We start from the raw sequence: 25,823 nt of genomic DNA, 5'->3' as shown, positions 1-25,823 counted from the left end.
TAACCCAGCAGCCTGATAATCTTGGAGTTCTGCTCTGCATTCAAATTCATTTTTATCACACCAGCGATGACATTTATTATCCGCCTTTCTTCAGGAGGAATTCATTGTGCTGTCTTGTCTATCATTGGCAATCCCTCATGTCGAGGATGATTGTTCCTTACGGATGGCTGGGTGGAAGTGACATGCCAGTGTTGGCTGCGGATTTGCAGATGGCCTATGAGCCCTATCTTAGCCTGGCAGGCTTTCCCACAGTCAGGACATCGGTTGTTGGCCTGTGGATGTGGTGGCGGATTGTTGGCTTGAAGAACTGCCCTCCCTTTCTGTCTCTCTCGCTGATCTCTCTCAGTGGCTGCTCTTGTTGATTGGAAGGTTGTGACACCATTTTTGATAGATAATCATTTTGTTCACAATTAGACATCGGCTTCGCATGTGTTGGTTAATAGAGCAGACCTTCATGGAGGCTGTGAGATTGTCTTTGATTTGTTTCCTTTGGCTCCCATGTGAACGGGCTCCCTGGCGTAGCTATGAGTAGAGCACCTGTTTGGACAGTCTGAATCAGGCATTCTGATGACATGTCCCATCCATCTCAGCTGATGAGATTATTATGGCCTCGATACTAAGCATGTCTGTGTCTTGGAGGATGCTCATGTTTGTTCTTTTGTCCTCTTATTTGATTTGCAAGATCCTTCTAAGACTGCATTGATGTTCTTGGGCCCTGATGTGGCGACTTCCGAACATCAGCACCTTAATGAAGTATGGGGATCACCACTACCCAATAGACTTTGAGTTTAGTGTCGGGTCCGATATCGTGATTCTCCAACTTTAATACATAATTTACTGTAGGTTGAGCTGGCACATTGGATTCGGTGGTGTACCTCTTCAACAATGTCAGGGTTTTGGGATAGATAGCTAAGATATGGGAAGTGAGGGAAGCTTTCCAACACTTCACCATGAATCTCAGTTAAAGGCTTTGGATTTGATGTGGGTTGATAGAGAACTTCAGTCTGGTGTTCAGGGCAAGTCCCATGCTCTCGTAGGCTTTGATGAATACGTCAACTATCTGTTGTAGTGCTTCAGATGAGTACTAACTTGTGCGTCATCAGCATACTGTAGTTATATAACAGGAATGGTTGCTGTCTTAGTTTTGGCCTTCAACTGGTTGACGAAGAGTTTACCATCAGTGTGATAAGCTATTAACGCACCTGGGGATCCTGTCAGTCATAAGTTGTAGTGTTGTTGCAAGAAAGATTGAGAATAGTGGTGCAATGGCAGACCCATGTTTGACACCTGTTTTGACAAGGAAGAGGTCTGTGGTGGAACCATTGCACAGTACTGTTTGCTTTTTGTCATGTTGGAGACAGATGATTATGAATTTAGCTGAGCATTCATATCGCTGCAGCACCTTCCAAAGGGCAGTTCAGTTCACTGAGTTGAAGGCTTTTGTGAGATTGAAGAAAGTCATGTTCAAAGGGATGGTCTGTGCACTGTTCCTGAAGTTGGTGTGCTGTGAAGATCATGTCAGTTGTTTCTCTGGCAGGTCGGAAGCCACATTGGGACTCTGGAAAGACCTCCTGCAATTGACGAGAAGCAACTAAGAAGCGACTTCAGTACTTACACAAGGATATTGTCAGGGCCAGAAGCTTTGTTGTTTTCCACCTGAGAGACGAATGATAGTAGCCTGCAAGCTCAGATGTCTAGCTGTTGGCATAGTAGTCCTTAGCAAGACCTATAGAGCAGATGAGGAACAAATCAAAGAACATGGCAGCTATATTTCTGGATAGGGAAATATTTCTTTCTTTCATGGGGTGTGGACGTCGTTGGCTAGGCCAGCATTTATTGCCCATCCCTAATTGCACTCGAGAAGGTTGTGGTGAGCTGCCTTCTTGAACCACTACAGTCCTTGGGGCATAGGTACACCAACAGTGCTGTTCGGAAGGGAGTTCCATTACTTTGGAACAGCAATATAGTTCCAAGTCATGATGGTGTGTGGCTTGGAGGGGAACTTGCAGGTGGTGCTGATCCCATGCATCTGCTGCCCTTGTCCTTGAAGTGATAGAGGTCATGGGTTTTGAAGGTGCTGTCGAAGGAGCCTTGGTGAGTTGCTGTGGTGCATCTTGTAGATGGTACACACTGCTGCCACTGTGCATCAGTGGTGAAGGGGGTGGATGGGGTGCCAATCAAGTGGGCTGCTTTGTCCTAGATGGTGTTGAGCTTCTTGAGTGGTGTTGGAGCTGCACTCATCCAGGAAAGTAGAGAGTATACCATCGCATGTCTGACTAGTGCCTTGTAGATGGTGGACAGGCATTGGGGAGACGGGAGTTGAGTTACTTGCCAGAGAATTCCCAGCCTCTGACCTGCTCTTGAAGCCACAGCATTGATGTGGCTGGTTCAGTTTCTGGTCAATGGTAATCCCCCAGGATGTTCGTGGGGGATTCAGCAGTGGTAATACAGTCATAGAGTTATACAGCACAAAAACAGGCCCTTCAGCCCATTGTGTCCATGCCGGCCATCAAGCACCTATCCTAATCTGGAGGGCGAAGCACGCCCACCAGACAGCCGGTGCTGATGTTCAAAGACGCTCCGGCGATTTGAAGAACAAATGGTGGATTGAGAAGGCTGAGGAAATTCAACTTCTCACTGACATGCAATACATATGCACCTTTTTCATGGCAGCACACAGACCAAAACCAGAAAGATCCAAAGATGGCGAGACTGTCCTCAAAGACACAGTCTCAACACCCGCTGGAAAGAGCACACTGTTGAACTATTCAATCAGAACTGTACAGTGAACATGCACCTGCTGGAAAACTTCCCACAAGATACAATCAGAAATGAGGTAGACGATGATCAAATGCTCGACGAGGTGACAACTGCTGTATGTCGAATGGTTAAAAGCACTAAAGACAACATGGTTTGGTGATTTAATTACATGCGCTTAGTATGGAACTGAGCCATAGAGGCCAGGAAGGTCCCAGGTTGTGCTGAGTTGGACTGTGGTAGTGAAATTATAATGAACCTCAGCACCCCCTAGACTAAGGAGTGTGGGCAGAAAGCGGAAATAAGTCTACTCCTTGCCACAATCCACTGACCCCATATCATCATTGGTTGTCATGCTGCTCCACAGTTGAAAAGCCTGTTCGTCACTGTCTGGGCTCACATGGTAACAGAGAAAGAGCTGTTTGCTAAAGCAACACTAAACTAACCTCACTGCCCAACCCTGTCCATATGGCGCTGTATTTATCGCTGCTTCAAATACATATCCCTTTTTCCGCATCAGTTGCCCATGGCAAACTATTCTGCGCACTAAAAACTCTGAAAAGAAATTTATCCTGACGCTCCCCTCTCTCACTGACAATTTTACATTATCAATAACTCGTCATTGAGGATGTAGCCTCTCTCTTGTTAGGCTATCAAAACCTTTCATAACTTTAAAACCCTCTATTGAATCTACTCAGCTATTTTGGCTGCAAACAGATTTGTCTCAGTATCTCAACTCTCGCTTGTTCTTGCTAACACACTCTGTCGCGCTGACTCTCTGTCGCGCTCTTGCTCGCTAACTATCAGAGAGAAAGGAAAAATGGCAAAGCAAGAGGGAGAGGGATTTTCAGCCAGTGACTGATACAGAATTACAGTTTCAGAGATAAAGAGGAAGAAAATGCATGCAAGTTAAAGGAAACGGAAGCAATAGGATGTCTAAAGTGATTGACAATGAATTTCTTTTGAAATGTGGTCAGTTATGTAACCAAACAAGGCAGTCAATTTGCACACAGCAAAGTCCCACAGATATCGTTGAGATATATGACCAGTAAATCTATGAGTTATTGGGTGAGATATAAATGTTGATCTGGACAGCTCTCTATGCTCTTCAAATAATTTCCATAGGATCTTGTTTTAACATCTCATTCAAAAGATAACTCCATCAACAATGCAGCATTATGATTTTGCTATCCGTCCATCTTGGGAGATGATGGACTGTGCTTGGGGTGTATAACACTTCAGGATTGAACATTGTCTGTTGTGGCTGTAGAGTCCGACTCGTGAGTGGCAACAGATGAATACCTTTGGCTTGAGGTCAGCTGATGTTTTTATTCCTTCTGCCGGGCTCTCTTTTCTACCATCTGGTCATTTCTTTTGCCCTCCGCTTTTTCCATGCCTTTCCTGACTCCTTGCTTCCAGGTACTCCAGTCAGCAGCAAGGATTTCCCCTCCATCGCCTCTGATCCCGGTTAACTTGAGGTCTCGCTTGCAGACGTCCTTGTAATGCAGACATTGGCGACCTGTTGGTCTCGTGCTAATAGCAAGCTCGCTGTGGAGCATGTCTTTGGGGATACAGCCGTCATCCATTCGGATAACACCGACCCAGCCAACTGAGTCGGTGCTGAGGATCCCTGCGCACTGATTTATTTCCATATTCGGCACTCTGTCCTGCCAGGAGATCCCAATATTCGTCTGAGGCAGCAGAGGTGGAAGCAATTCAGCCACACTTGGATTGCATAAGTTGCCCATGCTTCGTTACTGTAAAGGAGGGTGTTGATACACGCAGAGCTTTGTATTTTCAGTTAGTTTGCTGTTGGTCCACACTCGCCTTGTCAATTTCGACGTGACAGCTATGGCCTTGGCAATGCTGGTGCTGAATTCGGCATCAAGGGACAGGTTGCTGGTGATTCTTTATCCAAGGTATGTAAAGCTGTTGATGACCTCCAGAGTGAGGTGGAGTCTCTGCATCCTGGCCCATAACTTTTGTCTTAGAGTCAGAGTCATACAGCATAGAAACAGGCCCTTTGGCCCACCATGTCCATGCCGACCATAATGCCTATCTATACTAATTAATTCCATGCCCTCTATGCCTTGCTCATTCAAGTACCTGTCCAGATGTCTCTTAAATGTTGCTACTGTTCCTGCCTCCACCACCTCCTCTGGCAGCTCATTCCAGATACTCACTATTCTTTTTGTGAAAAATTTACCCCTTTGATCCGCTTAAAACCTCCTCCCTCTCATCTTAAATCTATGCCCTCTAGTTTTAGTCACCCCTACCATGGGAAACAGACTCTGGCTATCTACCCTATCTATGCCTTTCATAATTTTATATACCTCTATCATGTCCCCTCTCAGCCTCCTTCGCTCCAGGGAAAACAGACCCAGCCTATCCAATCTCTGTTTATAACTCAAGCCCTCCAAACCAGGCAACATCCTTGTGAATCTTTTCTGCACCCTCTCTAGCTTAATCACATCTTTCCTGTAGTGCGGCGACCAGAACTGCACACAGTACTCCAAATGCGGCCTAACCAACGTTATGTACAACTGTAACATGACGTCCCAACTCTTGTACTCAGTGCCTCGACCGATGAAGGCAAGCATGCCATACGCCATCTTCACCGCCCTGTCTACCTGTGTTGCCACTTTCAGGGAACTGTATACTTGCACCCCAAGGTCTCTCTGCTCAAGAACACTCCCAGGGGCCCTGTCATTCACTGTATATGTCCTGCCCTGGTTTAACTTCCCAAAATGCATCACTTCGCATTTGTCTGCCTTAAATTCTATTTGCCAATCCCTTGCCAACTTTCCCAGTTGATCTATAAACTGTTGTAACCTTCTTCACTGTCCACTATGCCACCAATTTTGGTGTCGTCTGCAAACTTATTAATCATGCCCCCTACATTCACATCCAAGTCATTAATATATATGACAAACAACGGTGCTGGGCCCAGCACCGATCCCTGCGGCACACCACTGGTCACCGGCCTCCAATCTGAAAAACAACCCTCCACTACCACCCTCTGCCTCCTATCACCAAGCCAATTTTGTATTCAGTTGGCTAGCTCACCCTGGATCCTATGTGTTCGAATCTTCTGGACCAGCCTACCATGCGGGACCTTGTCTACATGGACTTTAGCAAGGCCTTCGACAACGTCCATCGCCCTGCCCTCGTCAATCCTCTTGGTCACCTCCTCAAAAAACTCAATCAAATTCGTGAGACATGATTTCCCACACACAAAGCCATGCTGACTATCTCTAATCAGACCTTGCCTTTCCAAATGCATATAAATCCTGTCTCTCAGAATCCCTTCCAACAACTTTCCCACCACTGATGTAAAGCTCACCAGCCTGTAGTTCCCTGGTTTATCCCTGCTGCCCTTCTTAAATAAATGCACAATATTAGTTTAGAAATACAGCACTGAAACAGGCCCTTCGGCCCACCGAGTCTGTGCCGAACATCAACCACCCATTTATATTAATCCTACACTAATCCCATATTCCTACCACATCCCCACCTGTCCCTATATTTCCCTACCACCTACCTATACTAGGGACAATTTGTAATGGCCAATTTACCTACCAACCTGCAAGTCTTCTGGCTTGTGGGAGGAAACCGGAGCACCCGGAGAGAACTTGCAAACTCCACACAGGCAGTACCCAGAATTGAACCCGGGTCGCTGGAGCTGTGAGGCTGCGGTGCTAACCACTGCTATCCTCCAGTCTTCCGGTACCTCACCCGTGGCTAACGTTGATACAACAATCTCTCCCTGGGCCCCACCAATCTCCTCCCTTGCTTCCCATAGAATCCTTGGATACACCTGGTCAGGCGCTGGGGATTTATCCACCTTAATGTGCTTCAAAACCTCCAACACCACCTCCATTGTAATGTTTATATGCTCCAGGATATCGCTGTTCCCTCCCTTGAACTCACTAGCATCCATGACCTTCTCCACGGTAAATACGGACGAGAAGTATTCATTTAAGACATTGCCCTTTTCCTATGCCTCCACACGTAGATTAGCACACTGATCCTTATGGGGACCTACCCTCTCCCTAGCTACCCTTTTACTCTTAATATACTTATAGAATCTTTTAGGATTCTCCTTCATCTTATGTGCCAGGGAAATCTCATGGCCCCGTTTCGCCCTCCTAAGTTCCTTCTTAAGTGTACTCCTACATCCCCTATACTCCTCGAGGGACTTGCTTGATCCCAGCTACCTATACCTGACATATGCCTCCTTCTTTTTCCTGACCAGACCCTCAATATCCCTCGTCAACCAAGGTTCCCTAAACTTTTTCCAGCCTTACCCTTCCATCTAACAGGAACATGACGGCCCTGAACTCTTCCTATCTCACTTTTAAAAGCCTCCCACTTGCCAGACGTCCCTTTACCTGTAAACAGCCTCTCACATTCAACTTTTGCAAGTTCCTGTCTGATGCCATCGAAATTAGCCTTCCCCCAATTTAGGACTTCATTCGGAGGACCAGTCCTATTCTTTTCCATAACTATCCTGAAGCTAATAGAGAGTTATGGTCACTGGTCCCAAAGTGCTCCCCCACTGACGCATCAACCACCTGCCCAGCCTCATTTCCTAAGAGGAGGTTGAGTGTAGCCCCTTCTCTAGTAGGGCCATCCACATACTGCTTCAGAAAACTATCCTGGACACACTAAGGCAGTCCCAGTCAATATTAGGGAAGTTAAAATCACCTACTATTACAACCCTATAATTCCTGCACCTATCTGTGTTTTCCCTACATATATGCTCCTCCAATTCCCTCTGACTATTGGGGGGCCTATAGTATAATCCCATCAAAGTGATCACCCCTTTCTAATTTCTAAGTTCTACCCATATGGCCTCGCTGGACGTTCCCCCCGGGATATCCCCTCTAAGTACTGCCGTGATGTCCTCCCTAATCAATAGTGCAACTCCCCCTCGTCTCTTAGCTCCACCTCTGTCACGCCGGAAGCATCGGTACCCAGGAACATTGAGCTGCCAGTCCTGCCCATCCCTCAACCACATTTCCTTAATAGCTATAATATCACAATCCCATGTACCGTTCCATGCTCTGAGTTCATCTGCCTTACCTGTAAGGCTTCTTGCATTAAAGTAAATGCAGTTTAGCCTACCAGACCTTCCACGCTCCCTGTTCTGCCCCTGCCCGACCTGCCTAACGGACTTGCTTGCTTTAACCTCTACATTTGCCTCAACTATCTCATCAGAGAGACTACTACATTGGGTCCCACCGCCCCCCCTGCAAGACTAGTTTAAACCCTCCCGAGTATTACTAGCAAACCTCCCTGTAAGGATATTGGTCCCCTTCCAGTTCAGATACAACCCGTCCTTCTTGTACAGGTCACCTCTGCACCAGAAAAGATCTCAATGATCCAAGTAGCTGAAGCCCTCCCGCCTACACCAGCTCTTCAGCCACGCATTCATTTGCCTTATCCTTCTATCCCTACCCTCACTAGCACGTGGCACAGGGAGTAATCCTGAGATTACAACCCTAGAGGTCCTGCTTTTTAACCTTCTGCCTAACTCCCTATATTCACTTTGCGGGACCTTATCTCTCTTCCTGCCTATGTCGTTAGTACCAATATGAACCACGACCTCTGGCTGCTCACCCTCTCCCTTCAGAATGCCTTGCAGCCGCTCCGAGACATCCTTGACCCTAGCACCAGGGAGGCAACATACCATTCTGGATTCTCGTTTGTGGCCACAGAAACGCCTATCTGCACCCCTTAGGATAGAATCCCCTATCACTATAGCTCCTCCACCCCTTTTCCTCCCCTGCTGTGCAGCAGAGCCCTCCATGGTGCCATGGACCTGGCTGTTGCTGCTTTCTCCTGGGAGGTCATCCCCACCCCCACCACCAACAGTATCCAAAGTGGTATATCTATTTGAGATGTGGGATGGCCACAGGGGACTCCTGCACTACCTACCTGTGCCTACTATTCCGTCTGGTGGTCACCCATCCTTTTTCTGCCTGTGCAGCCATTACCTGTGGTGTGACCACCTCACTAAACATGCTATCCACGACGTCCTCAGCATTGCGGATGCTCCACAGTGAATCCACCCTCAGCTCCAGCTCCATAATGCGGGTAGCCAATAGCTGCAGATGGATACACTTCCTGCACACATGGTCATCAGGGACACTGGAAGCGTCCCTGATTTCCCACATTGCGCAGGAGGAGCAGATCACGGGGCTGAGCTCTCCTGCCTTGACTTACCCTTAGATTAATTAGTTACTCCCTTAAATAAAAAATACTAATTACACAGGGGCCTTGTTCTACCCACTACAGTCTAAAGTCCTTAATAAGCTACACTGAATTTAACAAAACACTTTAGTAGTACTCACCTTATCACCGGAGGTTTTTCTTTCAACAAAAAAAAACTTTCCCCTCTTTTTTTAAGATATTTAAATGCACTGACAGCAGTGACCAACCAATCAGCTTGCAGCTCTCCTCTGATGTCACTTTTTTTTTCAAAACTCCGGCGCGCTGGAAGTGCTGCTCTCCCGGAAGCTAAGAACAGTCTCGCTCTTTCCCGCTGCTGCTGCACTTTTAACCTCTGCCGGTCTCGCTCAGTCTCCTGACGCTGATTGTCAGTCATGCAACACTAATACTTTACTGAAGTGTCAGCCTAGATTATGTGCTTAATTTATGGAGTGGGGCTTGTACCCACAACCTTCTGACTCAGATATGGGATTACTCCCACCCACAAGCCCAATTATCCTTCAAATGACAACTGGTGGCATTGGGACTGTGGTGAGTGAGGGGAGCAGAGAAATTGAGATGGCTGATGTCATGCCGGCAGTTCTCCGTGAAAAGATCAAGACAGGTAAGAGGCCAGAGGGAGGGAAAATATTGGAGACTGGTAAAAGCGGTCCTTTCTGCAGGGGAGGACTCCTGGCCAAAGCAGTGGGCATGGCGGTGAGGGCGATGGAAGAAATGTTCAGCGTTTTGTCAAGCTCAAAATTCTTTGAGATGTGGGCAGAAGGGGATTATGCTGAGGCCTTTGCTAAGGGCAGATCTTTCCAAGTCTGAGAGGAGAAGCGCTCAGGGTATTGTGAATACGTGGCAAGGGATGAGATTCGAAGAAAGAATGGGGTCAGAGGGAAGTGATGGGGGAAGAAGGATCCAGAGGGGCATTGGCACCCATGAGTTGTTGAAGATTGCGATCCTTCACACCTGAAAGGAAGATGAAAAGTTTTGCTTTAAATGCCTGATGAAGCGAGGGTATGTATTTGGCAGAGCATAGTGTTGTGTGTGGATGTCAGAATGTGGCAAGGTTCGAGGAATTATAAATGTTTAGGAGATATCTGTAATTGTGCGTAGATCTGAAACATGAAGGGTGGAATTTCACGTGGAATAAGTTGGAACAGGATACATTTGCTCAGGAAGGAGATGAGGCTGTGAAAGTGAGTTTTGGTAGTTACCTGATCAAGTTAGAAAAGGGAAATAGGAAGCAGTGAAGATGAAAAAGGTAGAAGAGACAAACAGAAATCTGTCAGAGAAGAAAGCATCTTAAAGGTTGGCATTTCTGGAAGAGAAGCGGCAGTGAATTAAACACTAATACAAAAGCAAAATACTGCAGATGCTAGAAATCTGAGAGAGAAACAGAAAATGCTAGAAATACTCAACAGAGGCAGCATCTGTGGAGAGACAAAGAGTCAATGTTTCCCATTTGTGACCTTTCATCAAAACTGAGGAAAGTTAGAAGTGCGATAGGTTTTGAGCAAGTGATGGGGGCAAGGTGGATTTCATGCCCATGCTGAGAATAGTAAGTTGTCAGAAAACGGGGAAAGAGCAGAATTGTACAAAACCTTTTGTCTTTATGGACTGCTTTAGTGCATGCCATAATACCACGTGGGTCACATATATCAAAAGAAGAAGCAGCTTGCATTTATATAATGCCTTCCATATCTTCAGAATCTCGGAGCCTTGACCAACCAGTTGTTAATCTTTTGAAGTGTAATTACTGTTTTATAGGCAAACACAGTAAGGTCCCATGAACAGCAAATGAGATGAATGGCAAGTCGTTCTGCTTTAATAGTTGATGAATGAACGTTGCCCAGGATGATGGAGAGAAACTATTTCCTCTGGTGAGCGAATCCAGAATAAGGAGGACATGATCTTAAAATTAGAGCTAGGCAGTTTGAGAGTCATGTCAGGAAGCACTGCACACAAAATGCAGCGGAATTCTGGAACACTGTCCCCCAAAAAGCTTTTGAAGTTAGCTCAATTGAAAATTTCAAAACTGAGATTGATAGATTTTAGTTCGGCATGGATGTTAAGGGTTACAGAAACCAAGGCAATTAAATGGAGTTAAGATGCAGATCAGCCATGATCTAATTGAATGGTGCATTAGCTGAATAGCCTACCCCTGTTCCTAGTATGCTGTATCCTAGTATTCTCTTCAGATAGTGCCGTGGGATCTTCACCATCCACCTGAGAAAGTGGGCAGGGCCTTGTTTTAACATCTTGCCTGAATGACAGCAACCTTGACAATGCAGCACTCCTTCAGTATTGGGATGCTTAGCTTGCATACTCGAGTCCGAGAATGACACTTCAACTCAACCTTCTGACTTAGATGAAACTGCCACCAAACTAATATTTTAAACTTTCAATCAGTGTTCCCGTTGATTTGTATACGTCTGTAGTTGTAAATCATTTCTTGGCGTTGTGATTTTTACCCACCAATGAGTTAAGTGTTAAGAGTAGTTCTTTCTAAACCTCCAGCAGCACAAAATTCAAACTGGGCAAACCAGTGAAGTAGATTTTTAAGCTGATCTAAAGTTTAGTATGCATCGTCGTATATAAGATTTGCAGGGTTTCAGGGCCACGTGTGGCTCACAGACCACTGTATGGACACCCCTGAAAGAGGGCTGCTGCGTAACTACTTAAGGACCTTTGGTGAGCAATATACTGAACCACAAATGTGCTTTGTTGGCCTGCGTGGTTCTCCTCAGACTTGGATTGCACAGTATACCTCACCCTTTTAGATGCAAAGCCTCAGGAAGATTGTGCTTTAGTCTTCAAAATATTTTTACAATCTACAAATGTAATTGGTCTTTCCCTTGCAACTATGTACAGTTCACTTGGTAGGTTTTGCTAATGCATTGTACATGATGCGTTTGAGGTTAACCTAAAAGCCCATAGAACAATTAATAGCGCTGAGCCCAGAGGCTAAGAATGCCTACTATCAATAGGGGTGCACGTGACAGATGTACATTAGGAACATATTCAGTAGTTGGTGATTACTGGTTGAATCTCAGTGCTGCAAACCATGGTGTAGTTTGCAGTCTCCACAGGCCGCTGAGCCGAACAGATGCAGCTGAAGTGCTGGTAATAAAGTCAAGCATGAACAAAGTAAATATTTTGAGGTTAATTTCAGTTTCTTATGTTTGGTGTTCATACAGAAAATAGCTGTCTAGTATTATTGAAAGGCGCAATATATAGTGTAAATTTCAAATACTGTCTATATTACAGAAAATTCATGAAATGTACCATCACTTCACATTAACAGGTCACGCGGTGTAGTGACTACACTCTATTTTTAATGTGCTTATCCATCCAGGCTAGCTTCCCATTTAAGCAGATTTCCAACTGTTAAACTTGTATCAGACATGTTCACTTGTATGAAGGTTTGCTTTTTAAGGGAAACTAAAACTAATCAGAATTCTGCTCTATGTAAAAAGAAAAAAAGACTGTTAAATGTGTCCCAAATAGTAAATGTTGCAGCAAGAATTTTTAAAAATATTTTTAAAACATGCATGCAATACTTGTAAAATGAGTGAAGGAAGTTGAATATTTACCGAGCATGACTTCAAGCTGAAATTAATTCATTTATTTCATGACCACCCCCCTCTCCGTTCTGATACGCTAACCTTGCCCTCTGCAGTAATAAGTTCATTACCTTGCAGTAAAGTGTAAATCAGTTTTTCATTTGAAAGTTGAAACTATTTTATGCGTAGAAGAGAACAAGCACATTGGTGGTGCAGATCACTGTGCTTGGAATCATAATCAGGCAAAAATGGACACCAAACTCAAGATGGAGATATTCAGAAGTGTGACCCAAAGCTTGTTCAGAGGTGGCTTTCAATGAGGGTCGTGAATAAGAAGAGGGAGGTGGGGATTCTTCAGGCTGATTCCCGCAATGCTGCTTTTAGCCTTCTGTTGATAGAACCACCACATGCTGTCCCAGCGAGTTTGTCCTGTAAGCAGCTAAGCCATACTCACAATGACAGTGCAGGTCTGATCTCTAGTCTGTGCTGAGTTCTCATCAGGTGTTCTGATGAAAGGTCACAGACCTGAAAAATTAACTCTGCTTCTCTCTCTGCAGATGCTGCCACACCTGCTGAGTATTTCCAGCACTTTCTGTTCATATTGCATTAGAATATTTATTTTAAACTGGATAAAGGCACTGTTAAAATATGACACGGGCGTGCTAAATGTGTCCATTAACATTTTCCAAGCTTGCTTTTAGAGATGCTAATTCAAATTCTTCTCCTTATAATCTGTTTGTGTGCTTGCGTGTTAACAAAGATAATTGGTCTCTACACGTGGGAAAAGAGGAAAATAACTCCCAGAATGGCAGACGTCAAACTGTAACAGGGTGGTATACTTGTATGAAGTGCATTATATCTCTCACTGTTTCCTACCTAGGTGAACACAGTTTTGATTGTGTCTTATTAATCTTTTCCTCTGCTCTCTCCAGGAAAGTTGCAGGAAGTGTCAGGTATTGTGGAAGGACCATGCTGGGCTGTCGTGTGATCAAGTGGTTGAAAAAGATGAAATCAAATTTAGAACTTCATTGTAAGTAGCTGACTGTTTGACCAATCCACAAAAGGCTTAATATTGTGACATCATCTTGATTGAATATCTTGTTTTTCCATGGAATGATATTACAGGAGTGGGAATTTTATTAGAAATTTGCCTTTTGTTTCATCAACAAATTTCCAATTTTGAAATGTGAATTTCTGATATGAGGGCCCTACAACCGTCATTGAGAGAGGGTAATTCAGAAAAGGAAACCGACAACTCTGAGGAAGCAGAGAGAGAAAAGGAATGAGTTAGGGGCCCATAGGCAATGGAGGAGAGAGCCATATAGAAAGGACAAAGGAAAGAAAGTGGAGAAAGAAAGGATTGAGAAGGGATACACAAGAATCAGAGACACCTCCAGAAGGAGGTGAGAGGCAGAAAATGAGTAGAGACATGGATAGAAGGGATGGAGTAGAGAAAGACAGCTGAGGGACAGAATTCACAATGAGCAGTACATGTATCCTTTGTCACATGGGCATGAGGCCAGATTGTTTTGTTGGAATTAATTATAAAATTATCTGCAAACTTGGAAAAAGAAATGAAAGATATTTTTACCCCAAAACGTTAAGATTTTGCTTGAAATTCCATTTAGAAAACCTGGTCTGCACTGAATAACAGTGGAATAGAAAAACACAACTTCTCAATAAGGTGAATGAAACCAGTGTAATCCAGCATCAGCGCCATTTGTATTTGCACTTCGTTGAATTACTTAAGTGTTTTTTGCAATGTTCTCTGCTTTTGAAGGTGCTAACTGGTAATAGTGTGGTTTCACAGGCTTCCTCTGCTATGTTGCCCATGTGGCCATGCTTCATCTATGAATTCACACTGTACATCTCACAGGAGGCTACTTGAAAAGAGAGGCTTCTGAACCAACCCCAGAACTGCCATCAAACAACGTCCATGCACAATTCCAGCAGGAAACGTTGGATGGCAATTACGGGTAGGAACGCAGACTGACTATTTTTCCCCTCTCTGGATGAGGCCTATTGTAGCACCCCAATTTGCTGCCCTGAGTAAGAGCAGCTCACTCAGCACAGGCCAGAAATTAACTGAACCTTCTGCACTATATGGCTTAGGCATATATTGGGTGATGTTCCTATCCCTGGAGAGCAATGTAATGTTGTATCAAGGAATGCATCAGGGAATATCAAGGGGTGTATCCTCCCTCTGATTTTATTTTTGATGATTTCTCCATCTATCCTGAAAGCATTGTTGGCAGCAAAGGTACAGTTATAAGGGCAGCAGCTAGCTTCTGGAACCATGGAAAAGTTGTCTGTTATTCAGCAATGGAGAAGTGATAACCTGGTCTTTGTCCAATACCAACACAGGCACATTCCAGGAGGACGCACGGCAAGATGAGTTTCTCCACTTCCCTCGGAGCCCAGGAGCACTGAGGCCAACTGTATTGAGCCATCTGCTGTCCTGGCTGAGTTCAGCACAAACCTGTTACTGAAACAGATGCACTCGTGTCTTGTACACGTTTTCTCCATGCTACAAAAGTTTGTACTTTTTAATCTGAGCTGGAAGATGGAAGGGTGTGATGTGAAGATCAAAGGGTAATCTAATGAAGGCATTTAAAATGATTAAAGGATTTGATGGAGTAAATGAAGAAAATCTATTTTCTCTGGTGAATTGATACAGAACATAGGGGCATAATGAAATAAGAACCAGACCATTCAGGAGTGAAATTCTTCACACAAGATTAGCAGTAATCGGAAGTCCTTCCCCAAAAGCCTGTGGTTGCTGGGTCAATTGAAACTATCTGTACTGAGATTTAGGGGTTTTTGTTTGGTAAGGGTAGCGAGGGACGTGAGTCAAAGGCAGATAATGGAGTTGAGGTACAGATCAGCCATGGTAGAATTAAATGGAGGAGCAGACTCATGGAGCTGAATGGTCCACTCCTGTTCCTAGAGCTTTCTGAGGGGACATTTCTGATAGGTGATCCTAATCCTTGAATGGTTAAGTATGCAACACTGGTCAGCTGGTAAAATGTACCGAAGTGCTTCACAGGAACGTAATCAGACAAAAATCAACATAGCGAAAGGAGGAAACATTGGCACAAGTGACCAAAAGCTTTGTCAAAGAGTTAGGTTTTAAGGAGCACCTTAAAAGGATGAAAGAAAGGTAGAAAGACAGAGACGTTTAGGGGAGGGATTTCCAGAGCTTGGGTGCTAGATGGCTGAAGGCAAGATCACCAAAGGATGGAAGTGGAGGATACACGAGCCCAGAGTTGGAGGGGTGCAGCATTCTCAGAGGGTTGTAGGGCTGCATGAGGTTACAGAGCTAGAATGGGGAGAGGCTATATTGGGGTTTAAATGCATGTTTATGAGCTATTGGGGGACGAGGAGTCACTGTAGTTCAGCAAGCACGTCAGTTACGGGTGAGCAAGCAGCAGAGTTTTGGATGAGGTCAAGTTAACACAAGGTGGAAAATGGGAGGCCAGCCAGGCGAACATTGGACTATTGAGTCTGGAAGTAACAAAAGGATGGATGACAGTTTCAGCAGCAAATGGGTTGAGGCAGGGTCATAGACGGGTAATATTATGCAGATGGAGGTAGGTGGCCTTTGTAATGGAGTGGGGATCTGGTCAGAAGTTCAGCTCGGTGAAATAATACACTGAGGTTGCAAAGTTCTGGTTCAGCTTTAGACAGTGGCCAAGGAGAGAAATGGATTCTGTGGCAAGGGAACAGAGGTTGTGGCAGGAACCAATGACACAATGGCTTTGCACTTCTCTGTTTAATTAGAGCACATTTTGGCTCAGTCATGCCTGGATATCAGACAAGCAGCATGTCAACAGAGACAGTGGAGCAAATTTGGGATTGAAATAATTAGGTGGTGTTGGAGCCCAATTTAGATGTCATATGTCCAAAATTTGTTTTCGTATAATGCAGCTTTTTAAAAATTCATTCATGGGATCTGAGCATCGCTGGCCAGGCCAGCATTTATTGCCCATCCCTAATTGCCCTTGAGAAGGTGGTGGTGAGCTGCCTTCTTGAACCGCTGCAGTCCATGTGAGGTAGGTATACTCACAGTGCTGTTAGGAAGGGAGTTCCAGGATTTTGACCCAGCAACAGAGAAGGAACGGCGATATAGTTCCAAGTCAGGATGGTGTGTGACTTGGAGGGGAACTTGCAGCTGGTGGTGTTCCCATGCATTTGCTGCCCTTGTCCTTCTAGTTGGTAGAGGTCGTGGATTTGGAAGGTGCTGTCAAAGGAGACTTGGTGCGTTGCTGCAGTGCATCGTGTAGATGGTACACACTGCTGCCACTGTGCGTCGGTGGTGGAGGGAGTGAATGTTTGTAGATGGGGTGCTAATTTAGCGGGCTGCTCTGTCCTGGATGGTGTCGAGCTTCTTGAATGTTGTTGGAGCTGCACCCACCCAGGCAAGTGGAGAGTATTCCATCATACTCCTGACTTGTGCCTTGTAGATGGTGGACAGGCTTTGGGGAGTCAGGAGGTGAGTTACCTGCCGCAGGATTCCTAGCCTCTGACCTGCACTTGTAGCTACGGTATTTATATGGCTACTCCAGTTCAATTTCTGGTCAATGGTAGCCCCTAGGATGTTGATAGTGGGGGATTCAGCGATGGTAATGCCATTGAATGTCAAGGTGAGATGATTAGATTCTCTCTTGTTGGAGATGGTCATTGTCTGGCACTTGTGTGGCACGAATGTTACTTGCCACTTATCAGCCCAAGCCTGGATATTGTCCAGGTCTTGCTGCATTTCTACACGGACTGCTTCAGTATCTGAGGAGTTGCGAATGGTGCTAAACATTGTGCAATCATCCGCGAACATCCCCACTCCTGACCTTATGATAGAAGGAAGGTCATTGATGAAGCAGCTGAAGATGGTTGGGCCTAGAACACTACGCTGAGGAACTCCTGCAGTGATGTCCTGGAGCTCACATGATTGACCTCCAACAACCACAACCATCTTCCTTTGCGCTAGGTATGACTCCAGCCAGCGGAGGGCTTTCTTCCTGATTCCCATTGACTCCAGTTTTGCTAGGGCTCCTTGATGCCATACTCGGTCAAATGCTGCCTTGATGTCAAGGGCAGTCACTCTCACCTCACCTCTTGAGTTCAGCTCTTTTGTCCATGTTTGAACCAAGGCTGTAATGAGGTCAGGAGCTGAGTGGCCCTGGCGGAACCCAAACTGAGCATCACTGAGCAGGTTATTGCTAAGCAAGTGTCACTTGATGGCACTGTTGATGACACCTTCCATCACTTTACTGATTGAGAGTAGGCTGATGGGGCAGTAATTAGCCGGGTTGGACTTGTCCTGCTTTTTGTGTACAGGACATACCTGGGCAATTTTCCACATTGCCGGGTAGATGTCAGTGTTGTAGCTATACACAGGCAAAAAAGTTCAATTATTTTCCTGTCTTTTTTTTAAATCAGGATTTGAATTTCCGTGTGCCGACCGCCCTGCTCAATTTCCAATTTGTGCTCTACCTTTGTCCCAAAGGGGTTGATTATTGAAGGAAGCAATTTTTGTCCTGTTTTAAAATTTCCCTCCTTTTTTCTAAAATGTAACTATCAAAGGTAGCAGCTAGCTGATTGCAAAGTTTAAAAGTAAAAATTCCTCTTTTTTTTTCATCCCCTTTCTCTCCTGACATTTTATGCTGAGGCATGTTTGCAGAAGCAGTCCTTTGGTACCTTGTCCAAGTAGGCATGCTTCATGCTTTAGCCTTGACTATGACCATTTACAATGAACACCAGACTATTTAACTATAGTAGGGGTGTAGCACAGCCATGCCTTACCCTCACCCAGTGCCCACATGCTTACATTTTCCAGACCAGTTATTGTACCATAATCAGTTTACTGAATCCAGACCAGCAATTAAATGTGAACCACCTTGGTTTGTAGATCTCAGTTCCACACTGGCAGTGTGGTTACTAGTTGAGTCATCAGAGAGGCAACATGCTGTACTTCAATTGGACGGACTGTTATTTTAATAGAGTTGATGAGTAGTGGATTGTCAAAAGTATCCTGTGTGGATCAGACCACTTAGCTATGTGCACGTTTGACACCAGACACAAGAATGTTAAAAGTAGCAATAACAGAAACCTGGGCATGTTCATTATTGCCATAGATTTTGCATCCTGTTTTTGTTTTGGGTAAAGAAACTGTACTTAATGTTTTGATCGTGCCCAGTTACAGATCACACTTTCAAAGAGCATCTCTGCTGAAAGTTGATCACTTACAACATACACCCAAAAGTTATAGTTGCCAAGAATCTTAAAATGGTTGTCTTTTTTTTCACATCAATTAAAAATTAACTTCTGATATATAGGCTGACTATTACTGTAACTTCCCATTGAGGTCCAATCTGTCAATCAGTTTTAATTGTTACCTGATAAAAATTGAAGTAAACTTGATGCTGAGCCAAGAAAGAACACATGGAAAGTAGATCAGTTTGATGCTTCCTTAAATGATCCTTAACATCAGGCATAAGGGTCAACATTAATGTTGACGTTTGTGCTGTTTGAAAGCAAGATGTCTAGGAATTTGAAGAAACTTGCATTCAGGGTGTTCCATGGTGGTGGAAGAGGGAATGAGTCATTCCCCCAGTATGACTTTAACATAAAGTTTTTAAAGCAGAGAGGAAAGTACTAAGGGGTGACAAACACCGATAGATGTACAGAATCTTCCTTCACAACATCTACAATTGGGGTCTATTAGTATCTTTACTAAGTGTATGGAGTCAGTCATTGGAACGGAGAAGTTCAGTGTAGGATTACAGCTATGGTAAAATGGAGAAATATTTCACATGTTGCAAGAGTTTTGTTTTTTTATTGAAAGCTTAGAATTCTATGTGTTTTTAAAAAAAAAACTGAGAAAAAGGATTTTTCTGTGAACATTGAATGTTGAAACTTGGTGTTTGAACGGAGTGAGACAGACTGCAAGGCATCTGTTTCCAAGCAGTTTAGCAGGGGAATGACAGGTCACATGACTTGATAGAGTTTCAGTTTCACTTTTTTATTGTGAAAGAGCAGTGAGCTGGACACAGCAAGCAGCGAAATCTGGCTGGGGCCTGCTTGCAGACCAAAGAAAAAGAACTCCCCCTGAAAAGGAAGACTTGCATCTCTTGCAAAGAAATTCTATATTTGAGGTATGGTTGTGGTCTGCCTGGAGAGAGAAAAAACCCAGGAAAAGAGGAGTTGCTACTCTCTGTGGAGGAAACCTGCTTTGCAGAGAGGAAGCCCCTGCATTTGAAAGGCTGCAGACTCCTATTGCCTCTAGTCTCTGAAAAATCCCTGCCTCAAGAGTGGTTCCTGTTGCCTCGTGTTTTGGGAGATCCTGAAAAATCAAGAAAGCTTCTATTGCTAGACTGCTACTTCACACCCAAGCAAACCTGTTGTTAGACTCTTTTTTGAAAGACCTGTGTGATGCCTGCTGCAGACAGATTTCCTTAAAAGCCTACCCATCACACTATTCAGCCTCGCCTGGAAACACTTCGAGTGGCATCCGACTATTTGACTCTGGGGCACCTCACCATACTGGAAATATCCTACCAGAACAGGACAAACTCGATCATTTTTTCTTTTTTATTCTTAAACAGTTGTAAACCAAAACATCACTTTTCCTTGGTTAACTCTTTTTTCTGAATGTATGTGTGTGTGCATGAGGGTTAAGAAGAATAAGAAGATTTAAAAGAGTCTTTTACACATAGTTATCTCATTATTGTGTAAGACTTAGTTTATTAATAGTTAATTTTGTTGTTTAAAGAAACCTGGTTTTGTGTGCTTTATTCTGGGGGACAAATAGTGTTTAATTTGGCTATTATCCAGCTGGTAGGAAACTTTATTTGATATGCTATGACCTGTGGAGTAGTGGGACTGAATTAACACTGCATTACTCCCACCTTGGTCATAACAATGTTGCTTTCTAAGGATATTGATGTTTATTCTGTATCGTGCAATGTTCGTGACTCCTCATGTTACTGCAGGAGTGGGTTAAATCTGACTAATCCCTCAATGAAATGGTGCAAAATTCTCAGCTAATTCTCTGAAGGCTTTTAATTACACGATGGCAATATGCCAATGACAGTTACAAAATTTGTTTAACTTATCTTGGGGAAAATTGAAAGAGGCCGTTTGGGGTTCCAAGGGTATATGCATTTGCTCTACCAGGTCAAAGAGTAGTTAAAAACAGTGTCCTGATGGCAAATGTTACAAAACAAGTGCTGACTTTCTGGAGTAGGAAAGAAAGAGCAGAATGCTGTGCCAGCTCTTGACAGAAGTAGCCTTATGCTTTTGCATAAACTTTAATTTTGAAAATGAGGCTAATATTTTCTATTTACATATTATGATGGTGCTAAATTGAACTGTAATGCATGTTACCAGTGGAAACTTGCACAGTATGTTCAGACACTTAAGAGTTACTGAGATCAGGAAATTCATTGTATCTGAGTTTAGAATTGTTCACGTCCATCTGAAAATATTATTTCCTAGCTGCGCAGATGCGATAGCAATTTAGGAAATGGCGGATGTATTTGCCATTTTCCTGAGGACGTTAAACACCGAATGCTATGTCTATCATATGGCTTCCTTTTAGACCACCAAAGCATCCTGCTGCATGCAAGCAGGAAGAGCTACAGCTGATAGCAAGATGCAGTATGACCCAATGAGAGAGACAGGTTGTATAGAAAGCATGACTCTCACATTGACCTTTATAGCAATTGGTTAACATTTTTCATCACAGATATATGTGCAACAAAACTGAATCATTTAGACCTTTGTTACAAGAAAATGATTCTACTCCTGAATGTACCAATTCAAAATTATAATTAGATCCAGACAATTGCTCTTCAGCACAGAACAAGTACTGGGGCACTGCCATCTCAGAGCGCAACAATAAAAAAATGTTATTAGCATGATCTTGGCAACCTCAGAAACCTTGGAAAAACCTTTATTGGAAAACATAAAACCTTTCTCAGCACTGCTCCGGACTGGTGGTGTCGTGTAACACCAATGTGAAAACAGAAAAACATTACCAAATTGCTTTTTATTTGTGGTTCACTATCTAGACTAATTTGTTTGTACTTTCCTAATCCAGTCTAAAAATACACAATTGCCATAGTGTGGTGATTTCCACATAACAGGATATCTGTTCTAGAATGAGAAAAAGACTTTGCCCTTTCTTGGAAGGAATGTGAAAAATACATTAAATATGCATTGATCTAATTTTTCAACTTGCAAATCCATCTTCGGGATGGGCAGGCAGTCTTCATCTTCTCCCTTTTCCCCTCTGAGCTGCTGACTTTAGCTTAAGAATGATTCCACAGGCACTGGCAGCTAACTGGTACCTTGTGCAAGTGACCCCTCTTCACTGGTGAGTTGAGCACCATCACAATGAAACCTTCTTGCTGTCCCCTGTGACACACCCACACATTCCACTAGCCCTCTCTAGATTAAGGATGCTTAAACCAAAGTGCTGCCCTGTTAACATTACTTTAAATGACCACAGATTAGGGATTACACCTTCTTGGTTTGAATGGCTCATTGAGGATCTTTTTCACTTTACTCACTTAGCCTAAACAGAAAAGAATGTGATGTGCGCATGTATTTTCAGCATCATGTTGGACTTGATAGAGAGTAAGCTTTGCCTTCATACAGAACCTTTCATAACCTCAGGCCATCCCAAACCACTTTATAGCCAGTAAAGCACTTTTGCAGTATAGTCACTGTTGTAATGTAGGAAACATGGCAGCCTGTGTATGCACAGCAAGGCCCCACTAACAGCAGGGTGACAATGACCAGAGAATCAGTTTAGAGATGTTAGTTGAAGGATAAATATTGGCCAGGACCCTCGGGAGAACCACCGTGCTCTTCAGTTCAGTGCCATGGGATCTTGGACATCCACCTGCGAGAGCAGATGGGGCTTTGGTTTAACATCCTATCTGAAAGATGACCCCTCTTGACAGTGCAGTGCCACCTCAGTCCTGGACTGGAGTATCAGTCCAGATTTTGAGCTCAAGTCTCTGGAGAGGGACTTGAGCCCGCGACTTTTTGACTTGGAAGCGAGAATGCTAGCACTGAGCCACAGCTAATGCGGCTAACATATACTAACGGGTAGCATTTCCACAGGGGCTCTCCAGACCTTCCACTGTAAGGTCATCTGAATCCCCAGGGAAATGGTTTATGCCTTTTCTCCAGGGTGTCTCCACTAATCTGCTGAAGTTATGGCAGGAGATGAGAAATTCCAGGTGATAGTCTCCATGCTACTGTGTGGAAAATATCAAACTACCAATGTTAACTGCTTCCTTGTTGCAGATGCTGACAAACCTGCTGTGTATTTCCAGCGTTTTCTGTATTTTTCAGATTTCTAGCACTTGCAGTTTTTTCCTTTTTATCAATATAATGCATGCAACTCTGCATTTGTAGATAGTATAAATGCAGCTGCTGCCACACTAAAAATTCTGAAAAGTATTGCAGAAGCAATTTTTTTTACTCTTTCTTGGGATGTGAGCATCGCTGCCTGGCAAGGCCAGCATTTGTTGCCCATCCCTTCTTGAACTGCTGCAGTCCATATGGTGTAGGTACACCCACAGTGATGTTAGGAAGGGAGTTCCAGGTTTTTGACCCAGCAACAATAGAGGAACGGCAATATAGTTCCAAGTCAGGATGGTCCGTAGCTTGGAGGGGAACCTGCAGGTGCTGGTATTCCCATGCATTTTCTGCCCTTGTCCTTCTAGGTGGTAGAGGTCATGGGTTTGGAAAGTGCTGTTGAAAGAGCCTTGGCAAGTTGCTGCACTGCATCTTGTCGGTGGTACACACTGCTGCCACTGTATGCCAGTGGTGTAGGGAGTGAAGAAGGTCATTGACCTGAAACGTTAGCTCTGCTTCTCTCTCCACAGATGCTGCCAGAACTGCTGAGTATTTCCAGCATTTCTTGTTTTTATTTCAGATTTCCAGCATCTGCAGTATTTTGCTTTTATATTACTATAGGGAGTGAATGTTTAAGATGGGGTGCTGATCAAGCATGTCCTGGATGGTGTCGAGCTTCTTGAGTGTTATTGGAGCTGCACTCTGCCAGGCAAGTGGAATGTATTCCATCACACTCCTGACTTGTGCCTTATAGATGGTGGGCAGTTTTGAGGAGTAAATGGTGAGTTAGTCGCTGTAGATTTCCGAGCCTCAGACTTCTTGTAATCACAGTATTTATATGGCTGGTTCAGTTAAGTTTCTGGTCAATGGTAACCCCCAGGATGTTGATGGTAGGGAATTTGGAGATGGTCATTGCCTGGCACTGTGGAACGAATGTTATTTGCCAGTTATCAACCTAAGCCTGGATATTGTCCGTGTCTCTCTGCATTTCTACAAGGACTGTTTCAGTATCTGAGGAGTCGCAAATGGTACTGAACACTGCAATCATCAGCAAACATCCCCCCCTTCTAACCTATATAAAGTCTCAGTCCTGTTGGCTGGGATGGGGAAAATGATCCAGGGTTCTCACTCTGATTACTTGCTGAAAAGTGCACGTGGATGTCCTACTTGGCTATGATCACCTTCTTCCTTATTCTATAATGGTTTGCTAACTCTCTATCTTGGCATACCCTTTGAAGAAAGGTCACTTAGGCAAGTTGCTAGCTCTCAAGGAACTGTATAAAGAGACATGTTCTGCAAAGGGGAGGTGAACATTAAAAGGGATTTAGATGGTCAGCATTGGTTGAGTCTGATGAATTGAGAATTCGCACACGTTAGTTTTGCAAATCTCTATTTTCTTGTGTTACAGTGAGGAGAAAATGACAGCAGCAGCGATCAGGAAATGTCACAAATGCACAATGGGTCTCATAAAATCAGAAGGATGCAACAGGATGTCCTGTCGTTGCGGGGCGCAGATCTGCTACCTCTGCCGAGCTCCAATAAATGGGTACGACCACTTCTGTCAACACCCACGGTCACCAGGAGCACCTTGTCGTTTATGCAAGAAGTGCTCTTTATGGACAGATCCCAAGGTAAGATGCTGTGCATTTCAAACAGTATTGTTAATTTCAATGCAAAATTCTAATGTTGCACAGAAGTGTTTTGAACTCAACTTGTTTATAATTTCTCGAGCGATGGGCCCGTTGTACGCAAAGAGAAAATTCCAGTTGTACGAAAAGGGTTACAGAAAACAATTCACATGGAGAAAATTCAGCATATATGATAATTGCACTTAATAGTCGATCAAAACACTGACAGTTTGTTCTAAAATCATGGTCGGGTGGAATTACTTAAAATTAACTTGTGTTTCTAATAAAATTTCAAAGTGTAGGTTCACTTAACTAATAATTGTGTTACGGACCGGTGGAAAGGGGTGTGGGTAGTTCTCACTGTTCACCTCCCAGCTGACTGCAGTCGTGTTTTGCTAAAATGCTGTGTTAGCCCCGGAGTGCTTTTTAGGGTCAAATAAAGACAGTGGCAGATTTTCTTGTAGGTTAATTAAAAATAAAAATTTACACAATTCCCAAAATGGTTGCAACCTCACCCATGCACACATTTACTCACATGCACAATACACAAGAATAGATAGAGAGAAAAGGAATTTAAAGTTGAAAGTAAGGGAGGTGTTCGTGGCTTACGTGTAAACCTATTGAATTTTCTCAGAGAGGACAGTCTCTTCTAAGGTGCAGGCCTGGGTTTTTGTAGTCTTGAACTTGTTGAGGTGTTGTAGATTTCCTGGTGGTTAAAACTTCAGACTGGAGGTGAGGTGGTCACTTACTGCTGGCAGCAAGCTGAATTGTAGTATCAGCAAAAGGGCTTCTTGCTTGGCTGCATCTCTTCACAGACCCTGGCTGGACTGCTTTCTAAAGGTATTGGCTTGATCTCTCCCCCCTCTCCAGCTTTTAAGATCAAAATTCATCACGAAGAAGAGTTTTCTGTTATTTGACACATTGCCTCTCTCTTAGGTGTGGCCTCACAATGACCAGGATGTGGAAACCATCGCTATCTATTGAGTCTCGATGGGTACCATTTTGTTATGATCTGGATACTTCACACGTATTCATCCGGGGTTTTGTTGTAACACACTCATCCTGAGGGGGTAGGTGGTGGGGATGGTTTAAGACAATCACCTTCTTGTGTCTCAGAAGCAACACATTCAATTCAGGATTGTGTCGAGGATTTCAGAATTGGGATAGTTGACGCCTGTTGTTCTAGAACCAGTGTTGTCCAACATAGTTCCTGCCGAAGGCTCCCATTTGGCCGCATCTGTAAACTGTACCTTTATTTAAAGCCTGCTGGAAAGCCCCAAAATTA

At 44.0% G+C, this 25,823-nt stretch overlaps 1 protein-coding gene across 2 annotated transcripts in view; it reads left to right on the top strand.

The window, feature by feature from the left end:
• rnf216 (ring finger protein 216) overlaps window positions 1–25,823 on the top strand; it is a 281,665-nt gene that overhangs the window by 172,627 nt on the left and 83,215 nt on the right. For both annotated transcript variants that reach the window (XR_010977366.1, XM_068055782.1), the window contains exons 14-15: window positions 13,475–13,572; window positions 24,319–24,541. Coding sequence is in view for 1 of the 2 variants with exons in the window: in XM_068055782.1 (XP_067911883.1) it covers window positions 13,475–13,572; window positions 24,319–24,541 (321 nt within the window). In the remaining variant the exon portion in view is untranslated. The remainder of the gene's footprint in view (window positions 1–13,474; window positions 13,573–24,318; window positions 24,542–25,823) is intronic.

The sequence above is a fragment of the Heterodontus francisci genome, chromosome 24 (genome assembly GCF_036365525.1).
Source record: "Heterodontus francisci isolate sHetFra1 chromosome 24, sHetFra1.hap1, whole genome shotgun sequence".
Lineage (NCBI taxonomy): Eukaryota > Metazoa > Chordata > Chondrichthyes > Heterodontiformes > Heterodontidae > Heterodontus > Heterodontus francisci.
The sequence above is the reverse complement of the archived record's forward strand: the minus strand, read 5'-3'. Positions and strand labels throughout refer to the sequence as shown.